General features: G+C 39.3%; 1 protein-coding gene across 1 annotated transcript in view; it reads left to right on the forward strand.

Annotated features, from left to right (window-relative positions):
* The window catches only part of Myh15 (myosin heavy chain 15), a 128,413-nt gene that overhangs the window by 51,386 nt on the left and 64,349 nt on the right, over positions 1-12,678 (forward strand). The window contains exons 22-27 of the mRNA XM_075945110.1: positions 1,277-1,532; positions 6,043-6,285; positions 7,153-7,329; positions 8,003-8,148; positions 9,682-9,772; positions 12,142-12,531. Coding sequence (XP_075801225.1) covers positions 1,277-1,532; positions 6,043-6,285; positions 7,153-7,329; positions 8,003-8,148; positions 9,682-9,772; positions 12,142-12,531 — 1,303 coding nt within the window. The remainder of the gene's footprint in view (positions 1-1,276; positions 1,533-6,042; positions 6,286-7,152; positions 7,330-8,002; positions 8,149-9,681; positions 9,773-12,141; positions 12,532-12,678) is intronic.

Genomic DNA, 12,678 nt, shown 5'->3' on the forward strand with positions numbered 1-12,678 from the left:
CTTTCTAAGAGAGAGAAAAAGTATGAAGTTGATTATTGGCATGGTTCTGGGAGAAGTTGAGGGAGGAGCAATGATATGATCAAAATGTGTGAAAAAGTTAAATTAAATTTAAAACCTAATTTATGATTTGTTAGTAGTACTGGTTTGAACTTGGGCTGGTCTTTTGTGTGTTGTCACAGTCTCTCTAAGTTCATATGTACATCAGTTCTGTTGTGTATGGAAAAAGCTGTTTTCTTGGAGTCCTCCACCACCTCTGGCTCTTACAATATTTCGGCCTCCTCTTGTGTAGATCCCCGAGGCTTAAGGGGAGGGGCTTGATAAAGACATTGCACTTAGGACTCTCTTACCTTATGCACATTGCTGAATTGTGGGTCTCTATTGTGGGTCTTCTGTCCACTGCAAGAAGTTTCTCTGATGAGGGTTAAATGGGCAGGGGATCCAAGGGCAGGGTGGAGGGGAAATGGGAGGGACAAATAGCAACAAAGGCTAATAAAAAGTCATATGGAAACCCCAAAGAATTATTTTCTTAACCTTACTAAATGCTCCTTTATCTCACTGACTTTTCCTGGAATAATTATTTTTATTTCCTCTTTAAGAATTTAATAGAGTCCCTTCATGTTGCATTTCTGGCCATGTCACAAATTTTCCATATGTATGACATGTGTCAAGCTACTTGGGCTAATTAAGTTATAAAGAGGAAAGATTTATTTTAGCACACAGTTCCAGATGCTTCAGTCCATTATTGTCTGTCTTTGTTGTCTCGGATCATGAATCTAGGTAAGTACATGATAAGTAGCCTACTGTAAAAAATGCTGCTCTCACATGGAAAGAGAGAAGAAGATGCAGGAGTTACCGTGTTACTGTTTAGTAGCATACTCCAACTACCTAACTTTGTTGATTATGTGTCTAGTAATAAATAGAGTTCTTCTAGCCTATCACATTTTTGGTTTATAAATGTCCATAGTAGTGTTTTATAACCCTTTATGATTCTTTGGAATCTTTTGTGGTGGTCTTATTTATAGTTGTATTGCCATTCTTTTTCATGGGATTTTTTGTTTGTTTGTTTTTTCGAGACAGGGTTTCTCTGTAGCTTTGGAGCCTGTCCGGGAACTAGCTCTTGTAGCCCAGGCTGGCCTTGAACTCACAGAGGTTCGCCTGCCTCGCCTCTGCCTCCTGAGTGCTGGGATTAAAGGCGTGCGCCACCACTGCCCAGCTTCTTCTTCCTGTTTTTATTAGTATGCCTTAATGTCTTTCTCCTTTTTCACTCATATTTTAGGGATGCTCTTGTTTTAATTCAAGAGAACATAAGAGCTTTTATGGCTGTGAAGAACTGGCCCTGGATGAGGCTCTTCTTCAAGATCAAGCCTCTTGCTAAGTCTGTGGGAGGTGGAGAGGAGACAGCTGGACTGAAGGAGGAATGTGCACAACTACAGAAAGCTTTGGAGAATTTGGAATCTCAGAGGGAGGAACTGAAAACAAAGCAAGTCTCCCTTGTTGAAGAAAAGGATGATCTACTTGTAAAGCTGAAGGCTGTGAGTGCGCCTGCTGCCTGTTCTCTAGAGCTAGCTTTAAATCTGACCCGTTCCAGAGGTATTGCTGACTGCAGTAAGAGAAGCATGCACTAGCGTTTTAAAAATACTGTACATTTTATTAAGCTGAGACTGTGGAAACATGTAAAAAGAAACCTTGCATCAAAATGAAGTAATTTCATTGGCAGGATGTCTTAGAAGAAGGCATAAGCCACTTGCTTTGGCAACTGTGGGTTTACAGACCCACAACCCATGAAAAAGCCTGGCAAGTGGAATAACCCCAGCATTCAGAACACTGAGATGGGAAATCTCTGGGGGCACATAGACTAGTTAGTTTAGTGGATCTGTGATCTCTGGGTTCAACTGAGAGACCCTGCCTAAACTGATAAAATGGAGATCCATCCAGGAAGACACGTGGTATCAATGGACATACATGTGCATGAATACATAGGTGTCTATTCCACACACATGTACATGAAAGACAAGAAGAAGGATGAGGTGGAAAAGAAAAAAAAGACAAATTACTACTGGGTGTTCAGTGTATAATATCATCAGACTCTCACAGACAGGAACTGAAATACTGTATAATATTATAATAAAAACTGTATAATATCATCATAAGCTATTATGGAGCCAGAAAGGTGTAGATCTATTATTTTGAGACAAAGTGTTACTCTATAGCCCATGTTGGCCTGGAATTTACTATGTGATACAAGCTGAACTTGAACTCATGGAAGTCTTCTTATGTCAATCTCCCGAGTCCAGGGATTACAGATGTGAGCCACCACACCTGAGTGAAACTCTTTATCTTAACTGACTACGACTCAGTAGCAAGCCAGCAGATGGGATTTTAGTAGGTCTCACATAAGACTGACAGATCGTCAAAGCTTTCTTTCTGTAGGAACAACTCACAGTTTCTCAATTTTGTCTTCCTGCTTCCTCTGCTATAGTCCAAGTCCATTCTAATTAGTGGAATTTTTTAAAAGATCCTTTCTCAACCTTGGTATTGTAGCAAACACAGCTGTGAAGAGTGAATTAAGAAAAGATGAGATGGCAAAGAGACCTTACTCTCAGATGTTTTGACCAAGTAGAGGATATGTGGACCTAAAGAGCCGGCATCTATGACCTTGCTTGTGCCAGGGCTAAGCACCACTATTCTAAAGGAGCCGTGCCACTTCCCTGCTAAAGCTCCTTCAGTCCCTGGAGCATGCACATTTTATATTCTGAAATCCCAGGCCATACCATCAGTCTTCATTTCCTGTCTGATGCCCATATACCATTTCCAATTCCCTCTCAGATTCTTTCTCTATAGTCCCCTAAATTGTCATGACCTCACATACCCGTAAGGGCAGGGATACAATTTTATCTTTATTAAACTCCTTACAAAGCACAGTGCGAGGTTGGATAATGCTGGGTTCAAATGCAATTATTTGTAGTTGGCTTTGATGTTCTTGCTATTAAATCTACCAAAAACGAAACCTCACTGAAAACAAATGTAAGTTATTACTTTTAGGAAAAGAGAATTTATTAGTTTGTTTTGGGATGTGATTTGCCAGCATACTCATAGGCTGTGTCGTAAAGAACACTTTGGACCAAAGCTGACATTTCTGAGCTGGGTTTAGCAGAGCACTTAGCAAAGAATAGCCACAGTTATTAAACCCTGTTTGGATTCCACTTGAAGATCCATACTGTTAAGAAAAAAAAAAAACATTGTGCAGCAGTTCTAGATGAGAACTGCTGGATTAGTTACTTTCCTGTTGCTGTCACAGAATACTCTAAGAACAACTTTGGGGAGAAAAGGTTTGTTTTTGGTTTATAGTTCCAGAGGGGATAAAGTTCATCACCTCAGGGAAAGACAGTGTGAGCCATGAGGAGATTCTAGCCCTTGGGAGCTGGCTGATCACATTTCATCCACACACAGTAAGCAGAAGGAGAAGGCCAGAAAGTGGGGTCGTACGCCAAAACCCAAAGCTCAGACTAAAGGTCCTGTAACCTTCCCAAATAATACAACTAACTGGGAACCAAGTGTTCAAATGAATGAGGCTATCTATGGGAAATATTCTTCCAAACCACATACATGGCCTTTAGTTCCTCTCTTAGAGGGGAGATTGGTCTGTGGAAGCTGAAGAAATGTGAGAGACAGAAGAGCTCAACTTGGGCAAGGGAGGAGTAAGCAAAAGAGCGAGAAACATTTTAAAAGGCCATCATGGGTGATGTTGAAAATATGTTGTAAGTGTTACCGCTTGGGTGGGAAAGGCATCCTAAGCAGTCAGTAGTGAAGACACAGAACAAAGTCACAACACAACAAACCTATTCACAAGACTTATTGGGAGGGAAAAACCCAGGAGGGTGGCTGCCTCTGCTCAGGTGAGAAGCTGAAGAGAACTGAGCTTTCTATATAGGCGTATATATAAGGTTTCTTGGTGGGGTGGGGGCTTTCCAGGATCTCCTAGGATTTGAGGGATTTTGTGGCCTGATCTTGGGGCAAATTCAGGGATAGGTTTTTTTTTTTTTTTTTTCTTGTACGGTAGGGCCTGACCACTCTCCAGCATCTGGGGCTGGGAACTTAATAGAAGTCTGGGGTGGGGCAGGGCCTTGCCAGGGGAGCTCCTCAGTTGGAGCGAATAGCCAACACATATGGAAGCAAATTCCACAGAAACATCATAAAGTTTGAACTGGGGGTCATGTTGTAACTTTAAATATAATGGGAAATATTTTATCATCTTTTTTTGTTTGTTTGTTTGTTTGTTTTTTTGGCTTTTCGAGACAGGGTTTCTCTGTAGCTTTGGTGCCTGTCCTGGAACTAGCTTTCATAGACCAGGCTGGCCTCGAACTCCCAGAGATCCGCCTGCCTCTGCCTCCCTAGTGCTGAGATTAAAGGCGTGTGCCACCACCGCCCGGCCTATCATCATTTATTTTTAAAGGGTACAGATAGACAAAAGGTAAAAAAGGACAAAGATTTTTTTAATCCATTACTTAGTCATGCTACAGCAGGATTAAGTGGACTGTTTATGTGAGAGCATAGGCACAGAAGATAAGCTCTCCCGACTGTTAAACCCCAGGAAGTTGCCAAGGTGCCCCTTTCTCCAGTCCCACTGGTGTGTTTAATGAAGTGACCAGTTGACCTCCTTCTTCCGTACTGGGTGACAGGTACAGGTCCTGTTCACACGCTGAGAGGGCTGCAGAAAACAGCTGTTCTTCATGTCAGCCTGTGGTGAGAAGACCAGATGTTCTCAGTGTTTCCTCAATATAGAGAGTTTCCTTGATTTACTTTTTTTCATTTTTTTTCCTAAGTTGACCTCATATTTTGATTCTTCAGCAAAGTTTCAGATTTACTGTTTTATCATTCTTCATGTTGACCTTTTGAGCCCTGTTTGTTTAGATGGAGCTCTTTAGATAGGAGTTATACAGAATCCATGAACCTAGACTTTTACCTTTATGCTACTCTGTATTTTCTTTACTGACACAACTTACATATTATAAAAGGTTAGTTAATAAATTTCCCGAACTGTCATTTTAGTTAGGATGATAGTGAGGTCTGAAGATGAAAGATGAAGATAGTAACAGTGGGTTTACTTTCACTATAAAGAAATACCCAAGAGAATTAACTAATGAAAGGAAAGGTTTCTTTTAGGTCTCAGTTTTAGAGGTTGGTTATTCCCATAACATTTATGCCACTATTGGACCATTTGGACGTAGTTCTCCAGACCAGTCATTATTGTAGCTTTTAGTGGTTACAGCTGGACAAGACTGTTGATGAGTTCTCCCCCTAGTAGCATCCATAGAAAGTTCTAGCATTTCTTCATCTATATTTCACTTGATCTACAACATGACAACAATGGGAACAGTGATATCTGGAGACAGTACATTTGAGAGAATAAATATAACCAGGACTTATGCTTTATATGCATAACTTGCGGAGTTTGCTGCTGGCAGAATCATTGAAGCAAAAATTGGAATTAATAGTGAAAGTTAATGATTCATAAATTTGTGAGTTCTAAAATCAGCCTGTGAATAAAATGTACTGCTTAGCTCAGTTTATAGAAATATATACTTAACAAAATACATCAGGACATTTATAGCAATGTTATAAATATTATGTTGTACAAAAGAACTCTATTAAATAATATTCTAAGCAGTTGTCAGTCTATATGTCCATATCAGTTCTTCTAGGTGCTTTGATTTATATATGGTGCACTTTGTTGCTTTTGGAAGCGTGCTAATTCTCTTAGGCCCCTGGGCTTCTATTAAGTGCCCTATTAGATGAGGTCACTTAATATACTAAATGGGCTTGAAATATAGAAGGCTCTTCCAAACACAAGCAACATCTTTACTTCCCAATAACCGGGTTAGGAACCTGGAAATGCTATTTCAGCTGCCAATGAAAGGTAGACAAAAGTCCTGGGCAGAGGGCAGGTAATTATCGCTTTACTATGTGTTAAACAGGTTCATCACCCAGCTGATAAATTACTTCCAGTTGTTGGCAATAATATTTGCCTTCTTCTTATGGCAGGAACAAGAGACCCTAGCAAAGTCTGAGGAGCAGTGTGAGTCGCTGATTAAATCCAAGATGCAGCTGGAGGACAGAGTCAAGGAGCTGTCTGGGAGGGTGGAAGAAGAAGAAGAGATAAATTCTGAGCTGACTGCCAAGGGGCAGAAACTGGAAGATGAATGTTCTGAGATGAAGAAGGAAATCTATGACCTGGAAACAGTCTTGGCCAAGTCAGAGAAGGAAAAGTGTGCAGCAGAGCACAAGGTCCTTTTCCTGTGGTGTTAGGAAAACTTGACTCTTGGGTACCAGAAGTGCTCTGTTAATTAACGCAGTGGCCTGCAAATTCAGTGATGAATGCTAGAATCAGCAAAAATCTAAGGGTCTGATGAACTGTATTTTTCCTCCTCAGATTTCTAGTTTGAATTTATAGGACCCTTTTAATGTACCAAATAAACTATTATTGCTCCAAAAATCTAATAGAGTAAAATGGTTTCATTGGGCCTTTAAACATCCCTTTTGAAATGAGAATGAACATGATGACCTTTGCTAAAAGGTAATTTGGGATATGCCTACATCCCCAGATTTAGCAATGATTATGAGTGTGAACTTGAAGTCATCTCCTTAATTCCAGTTAAAGACGTTGACTTTTTCCTTTAGCAGTGGTCTTTAATTTGTGCTTCTATATGTGGGTTGACTAGTGAGGAGTTGGAGTGAAACCTTTGACAAGCCTTAATTTCCAAGACGAAACTGTACTTAACAGATGATTCAGCAATGGGTTTTGTGGTGCTTTCCAGTGGGACAGACAGCAGCTTCCACCTTTACAATTGTTGTTTGTTGCATCCCGTCTTGAAACCGCTACTCTGTGGGGGCACTGAGGCATCATGGTAGCACATGTTCCCCCAGATCCCAGTGATATTGTTATTATACAGAATAAGATTGGAAAATAGTTTGCACATCGGGTTTGGTGGCCATGGTAGATTAAGGATCCCCTTTTGTGGGAAAAATTGAATTTAGAGAAAATGGCTCTTGATGACATTAGATGCCTGATGAATATTTTGAACTATGAAAGGGAAATGTCCTTGGTGTTACAGCCAACTTTCCAGGGATGACTCTCCTGTCATTTTCCCACAGGTCAGGATCCTGACTGAGGAAGTGCACTCTTTAAATGAGGAAGTCAGCAAACTTACCAGAGCAGTGAGGGCTGCGCAGGAGGCCGAGCAGCAGACCCAGGATCATCTGCACATAGAGGAGGAGAAACTCAGCAACATGAGTAAAACGAGCCTGAAGTTGGGCCAACAAGTTGATGCGGTGAGCAGCAGCGGGCTGACCAGTTGGCAGTCTGTCTTCAGACATGTCTCTCAATTTTAGTTAATTAACCTAACAGGTCCATGATAGCTCAGTAACAGAGTGAACTCCCTTTATTATGCATCAGTAGAGGTGTTTTATTCTTAACATACATAAAAACCACAACAGTATGTGTGTAAGGTGAGCAACTTTCCCAGGAAGGGATCAAGTGGACAACTGGGCACTCGCTATTCTTTGCCACTTTAAGACAGATCTTATCATTTATAATCCGTAAAACATTTACCCATCATTGATTTCTAGATTTTTTTGGTAACCTACTGATGCATGTAATTTTTATTTAACTCTTTAAACTTTAAAATGATGTTCACTGTTTGATTTGTTTAGTGTGTGTGTGTGGGGGTATACATTTCAATCATGTAGAAGTCAGATTACAACTTAATGGGAGTTGATTCTTTCCTTCCAGGACATGGATCCTGGGGCTCCAATTCAGGTCTTCAAACTTGTTGGCAAGTACCTTTGCCTGTTGAGTTCTATTGTGGGCCCTAAAATGCTTCTATGTACCATTTACCAAATGTTCTCAGACTTTTCTTTTTCCAGAAAGTATTTAATGTCAATACCTTCAATAAGGTATAAACTCCGACTTTTCTTTGGGTAAACAGTCTTTTTTTTTTTCCAGTTGGAAGGTGCCCTTGAACGGGAGAGAAAAGCCAGAATGAAGTGTGAGAGGGAGAAGCTCAAGCTGGAGGGGGAGTTAAAGATGAACCAGGAGCGTACAGAGAACCTGGAGAGCAGCCGATGGCAGCTGGCAGAACAGCTGAGGAAGTAAGCGCCTTTCAGTGGCCAAGGGATTCTGGGATTTTTTTTTTAGAGTAAAGATTTTATTTCATTATTGAAAATTGATTCTTATTCTTATACAAAATATTCTGTTTAATAAGATAAGACAAAAAACATCACTTTGAGGTCGGACCAGGCAACAACAGAAGAAAAGGTGTCTGAGGAACAAGCACAAGAGGATTCTGAGAAAATTTTAAGACTGGGAGGAGCAGTGTTCTTGTTTTATTTAGCATAAGATTTCTAGGCCAGAGCTAGATAGTTCAAGATGCAAGACAGTGACTAGAAGCTTGGGAAAGGAATACTTTCAATGTGATGGACTCTATTACACAGTTGAAAAAATAAAGACACAATCTTGAGTGTATAGCAGAAAGCATCTACCTAGAAGGTGAAAATTTTGGAAGTAGTAAGGCATAGGAGAGGTGAATTATGAAAGTCTGAGTCTATGAAAAGTGGTCTACTTCTTTTACTTGTTATAAGACCAGTGGAAAGATGAACATAGCAAAAACCTGACTGTGATATGAAGCCTGGGAAACTTGATCACTTAATGTTTTCTTTGTCAGGTACAAGTGCATTAGTATTTATGTTGTGTATCTTTGCAGACTATATAAACATTAATTCTTAAAATCATAATATATTACATGATAAAAATTATGGGAAATTTCCATAAGTTCCCTTAATTCTCTGTACCCTATGGAACTGACTGGAAGATGGCTTTCTGTCTAATTTTGCTGCTGATGAGATGCATTTTAACAGTTTACATCCTTTGTATTCTAGAGTTTTTTTTAAATAACACTTCTATAAAATAAGTGAAACAAAAGTAAGATCCAAAACAAGGTCAAAACTGAGAACATATCAAAGTTTGGGTTCCTGGTTTGTCAAGTGAACAGCTTTGGGTTTTTGGCTTTGCTTGCATGAGCATGTTGGCCTAAAACATGCTCTTGGCAATGGTTGATGAATTTACTATTCCTAATTTGTTACACTTCACATGTGTCTATGGTCACCTTACGAATATTAGAAACTGCTGACAAAACTCCTTTTGTAGTCAGTTTGTCAAAGTGAAGATTATACTCCACACCTTTGCAGGCTGTATGCTAAAGTTAGAAAATACTGAGTGTGTGTCACAGGCTGAGTCTAAAGTAAACTCTATGTGGGACCATGTATAAGCATGTCCCTTTTATTATTATATGGGTCAAGTTATGTTATATATCTGTACACACATCTATTTTTACAATATGATAGATTCTACAATAAAAAATGAAACTATTCCTACTATTTTACATATCCCTTCACACACACAAGACATTTGCGAATACTTAGAAAAAAGTTTAGAAGTAGAAGGATGCATACCAAACATGTGATTTTGATTTATAGAAAGATGTCAGGGATTATGTATTAGTCATCAGATCAAATGTAATGTTTATATTTTTACAGTAAGAATTCATATGCTATTCTACAATTTTAAAGTATTTGAATATATGTTATTATTCTGACACATTATCATTGTCACATTTTCCTAAACAGGAAAGACTTCGAAATGAGTCAGATGAACTCAAAAGTGGAGACTGAGAAGAATCAGGTATCTCAGCTTCAGAAGATGGTGAAGGAGCTTCAGGTATTCAGTTTTCAGATAACTCTGTGTACCAGTGTTTAGACCCATGAATAATGGTTGACACTCCCATAACTCATACCCGTAGCCAGCTGTAGACAGCAGGAGTAAAAAGCAGCAGTTAAGAAGGTAAATGGCCTCCCACAACTTTGTGACCCTGGAGGGATAATTACCTCTTAAGCTTAAATTTCCTTCCCATGAGAATAATACCAAGTAGCTTGTTCTTTGAACTTTTGCTATGGATTAGGCCTTTTACTAAATCCTGAGCACATAATTTTTAACACATTAATCTTGACAGCTTTGAGCTCAAATTATTAAATTCAACGATATGTTTATGTGGGAAGAACAGTACATGACCTGCTGGGTCATTAGTTTAGTGTTTAACTTTTATGGTTGGAAAGCAATTAATTTAAAATTCAACAGATTCTATAGCTATTCATAAACCCAAAGATTTATTTGATAATGGACAGCAATTTCAAAGTTTCAGACTAAGTCATTATTTTACACTACATCTCCATGTTATAAGGCAATTAAAAGTAGTTATGGCTATACACATATGCAAACACATATGTGGTGTGTTTTTATAGATGTCTTTTATGTCACACTAACATCTCAATAATCCCTCCTTTTGGTGTTTATCTTCTGGGATATTTTAAGCCCAATAAGGAAAGCAGTCTCATTTCTTGTGAATTTCAATGTTCAGAAACAACATTGAACACCAAACATTATATTTTCTAGGTATATCGTCATATGACACTTGACTTTACCCAAAATAAAATAAAACTCTCAATTTAGCCAAAAAATGTGCCTTAATGACTGTAAGGATTATTTATGAAGAAATGCTTCTGAGGATTTTGAGGCAAGCATAGTATTATTTGAGAAATGGTAAATATTTCAGATTCAATAATTAGTTGTCAGATACCACATTTACTTTTGAATAAAAATTAAATTTTGGAAGCACTTACCCTGGGATACCTTGCAAACAAAACTGGTGGACTACTTAGCTGGCATGGCCTAGAGAATAGCTTTCTCTAAGCCATTTTATTTAATGTGAAGGAAAACATTTTCTAAGCAGTCTTTCCTTTTCTTCCCTTCTCTTTACGAAGTTAGTGAATATCTCTGGCCTGGCAGCACTGAATACAGTGACTCTCTAGAGTTTTCCAGGGCTTGTTGCCTCTTCACTGGAGTGTCTGGAGCTCTAAGTGTTCCATCAATACTTCCCCTTGCTAATGCCCCTTCCTGTAATGCTATCCCGGATGACTATTCACTTCAGTAGTTCCCGTTCTTCCACCAATTCTAATTCACTGCTGCAAACCTACTACTTGGAGTCTAAAGACTAAGAAACCAGCTGACCAACTTTGCTTGCCATGTGTGTAGGGTTGAGTAGATGTCATTTATTTATTTTTCTTTTCTTTTTTACTTTATTTTTTAAAAAAATTCCAACCCAAATTCCCACGCCCTTCCCTTCTCCCACCCACTCCCTACAACCCTCCCTTCTAATCCTAAAAGAGGACAAGGCACCTTGACCTGTGGCAATTCCAAGGCCCTCTCTACTACATCTAGGTTGAGCAAGGTATACATCCAAAGAGAATAGGATACCAAAAAGCCAGTACATGCAGTAGAGACAAATCCCAGTGCCACTGTGACACCTCAGTCTGCCCCAACTGTCAACCACATTCAGAGGGACTAGTTTGATTTCATGCTCGTTCACTCACAGTCCAGTTGGAGTTGGTGAGCTACCATTAGCTCAGGCACACTGTCTCAGTGGGTGAACCCCTCATGGTCTTGACCTCCTTGCTCATATTCTTACTCCTTCCACTCTTCAGCTGGACCTTGGGAGCTCAGTCCAGGGCTCCAGTGTGGTTCTCTGCCTCTGTTTCCATCTGTTGTTGGACGAATAGATGTTACTTCTTAAGTGCAAGTTGCTTGAATGGGTATTGATTCTATCATCAGTTTTTTAGAGTCTGTAATTGTTGAGATAGTTAACAAATCCCTGAAAGATATTGTATATATAAGTCACTATGTTATATTCCTATAAGCTCCCTATAAAAATTGTTCTTATCATAAGAAAGAGGTCCTTTTTTTGAAAGAGGAAAACTCTACTAAGAATCTCTCTCTTTGTATAATTTAATGATACTCTCTATAATGTAGGACTGGGGATCTGGAAGAATTGAAAATTGCTCTTATGTTTCTTGGTATTGCTTTGGAGAAAAATTGATTAATTTCTTGGTGTTCAATTTCCTTTAGTTATAAAATAGAAATGGAAAATATCATCTTTGCTTTCTAAGTTGAGACAAAATTAATGTAATCACTTTGTTGCATATGGAAGTATATCACAAGTAATTATTACAAGTTGAAATTATTTATTCCTCCAGGCTCACATATTAAATTTGAAAGAGGAACTGGAAAATGAAAGGACCACCAGAGCCAAGGTAGAAAGAGAGAGAGTTGACCTCACTCAAGACTTAGAAGATTTGAAGGAGAGGCTGGAAGAGGCCGGGGGGACCAGTTTGGCTCAGATGGAGATAACCAAGCAACAGGAAGCAAGATTTCAGAAGCTTCGCCATGACATGGAAGAGACCACGAGACACTTTGAAGCAACCTCTGCCTCTTTGAAAAAGAGACATGCAGAGAACCTTGCTGAGCTTACAGGCCAGGTAGAACATTTACAGAAGGTGAGGCAGGCGCTAGAGCAAGAAAAGAGTGGTCTGCAGCTACAAGTGGATGACCTCCTGACCCGTGTTGAGCAGATGGCCAGAGCAAAGGTAGACATTTCCAAACTTTCCTTATAGATATCTGAACATGGAAGTGTCAGGGGAGGGGAAGGCACAGAAAATTCAGAAGGATCACTAGAAATGTTTGCTAATGGAAGGGGCAAGTGTTTCCTGTGTAAGATTACAGTGACTGAACCT

Source organism: Microtus pennsylvanicus, chromosome 1 (genome assembly GCF_037038515.1).
Source record: "Microtus pennsylvanicus isolate mMicPen1 chromosome 1, mMicPen1.hap1, whole genome shotgun sequence".
NCBI lineage: Eukaryota > Metazoa > Chordata > Mammalia > Rodentia > Cricetidae > Microtus > Microtus pennsylvanicus.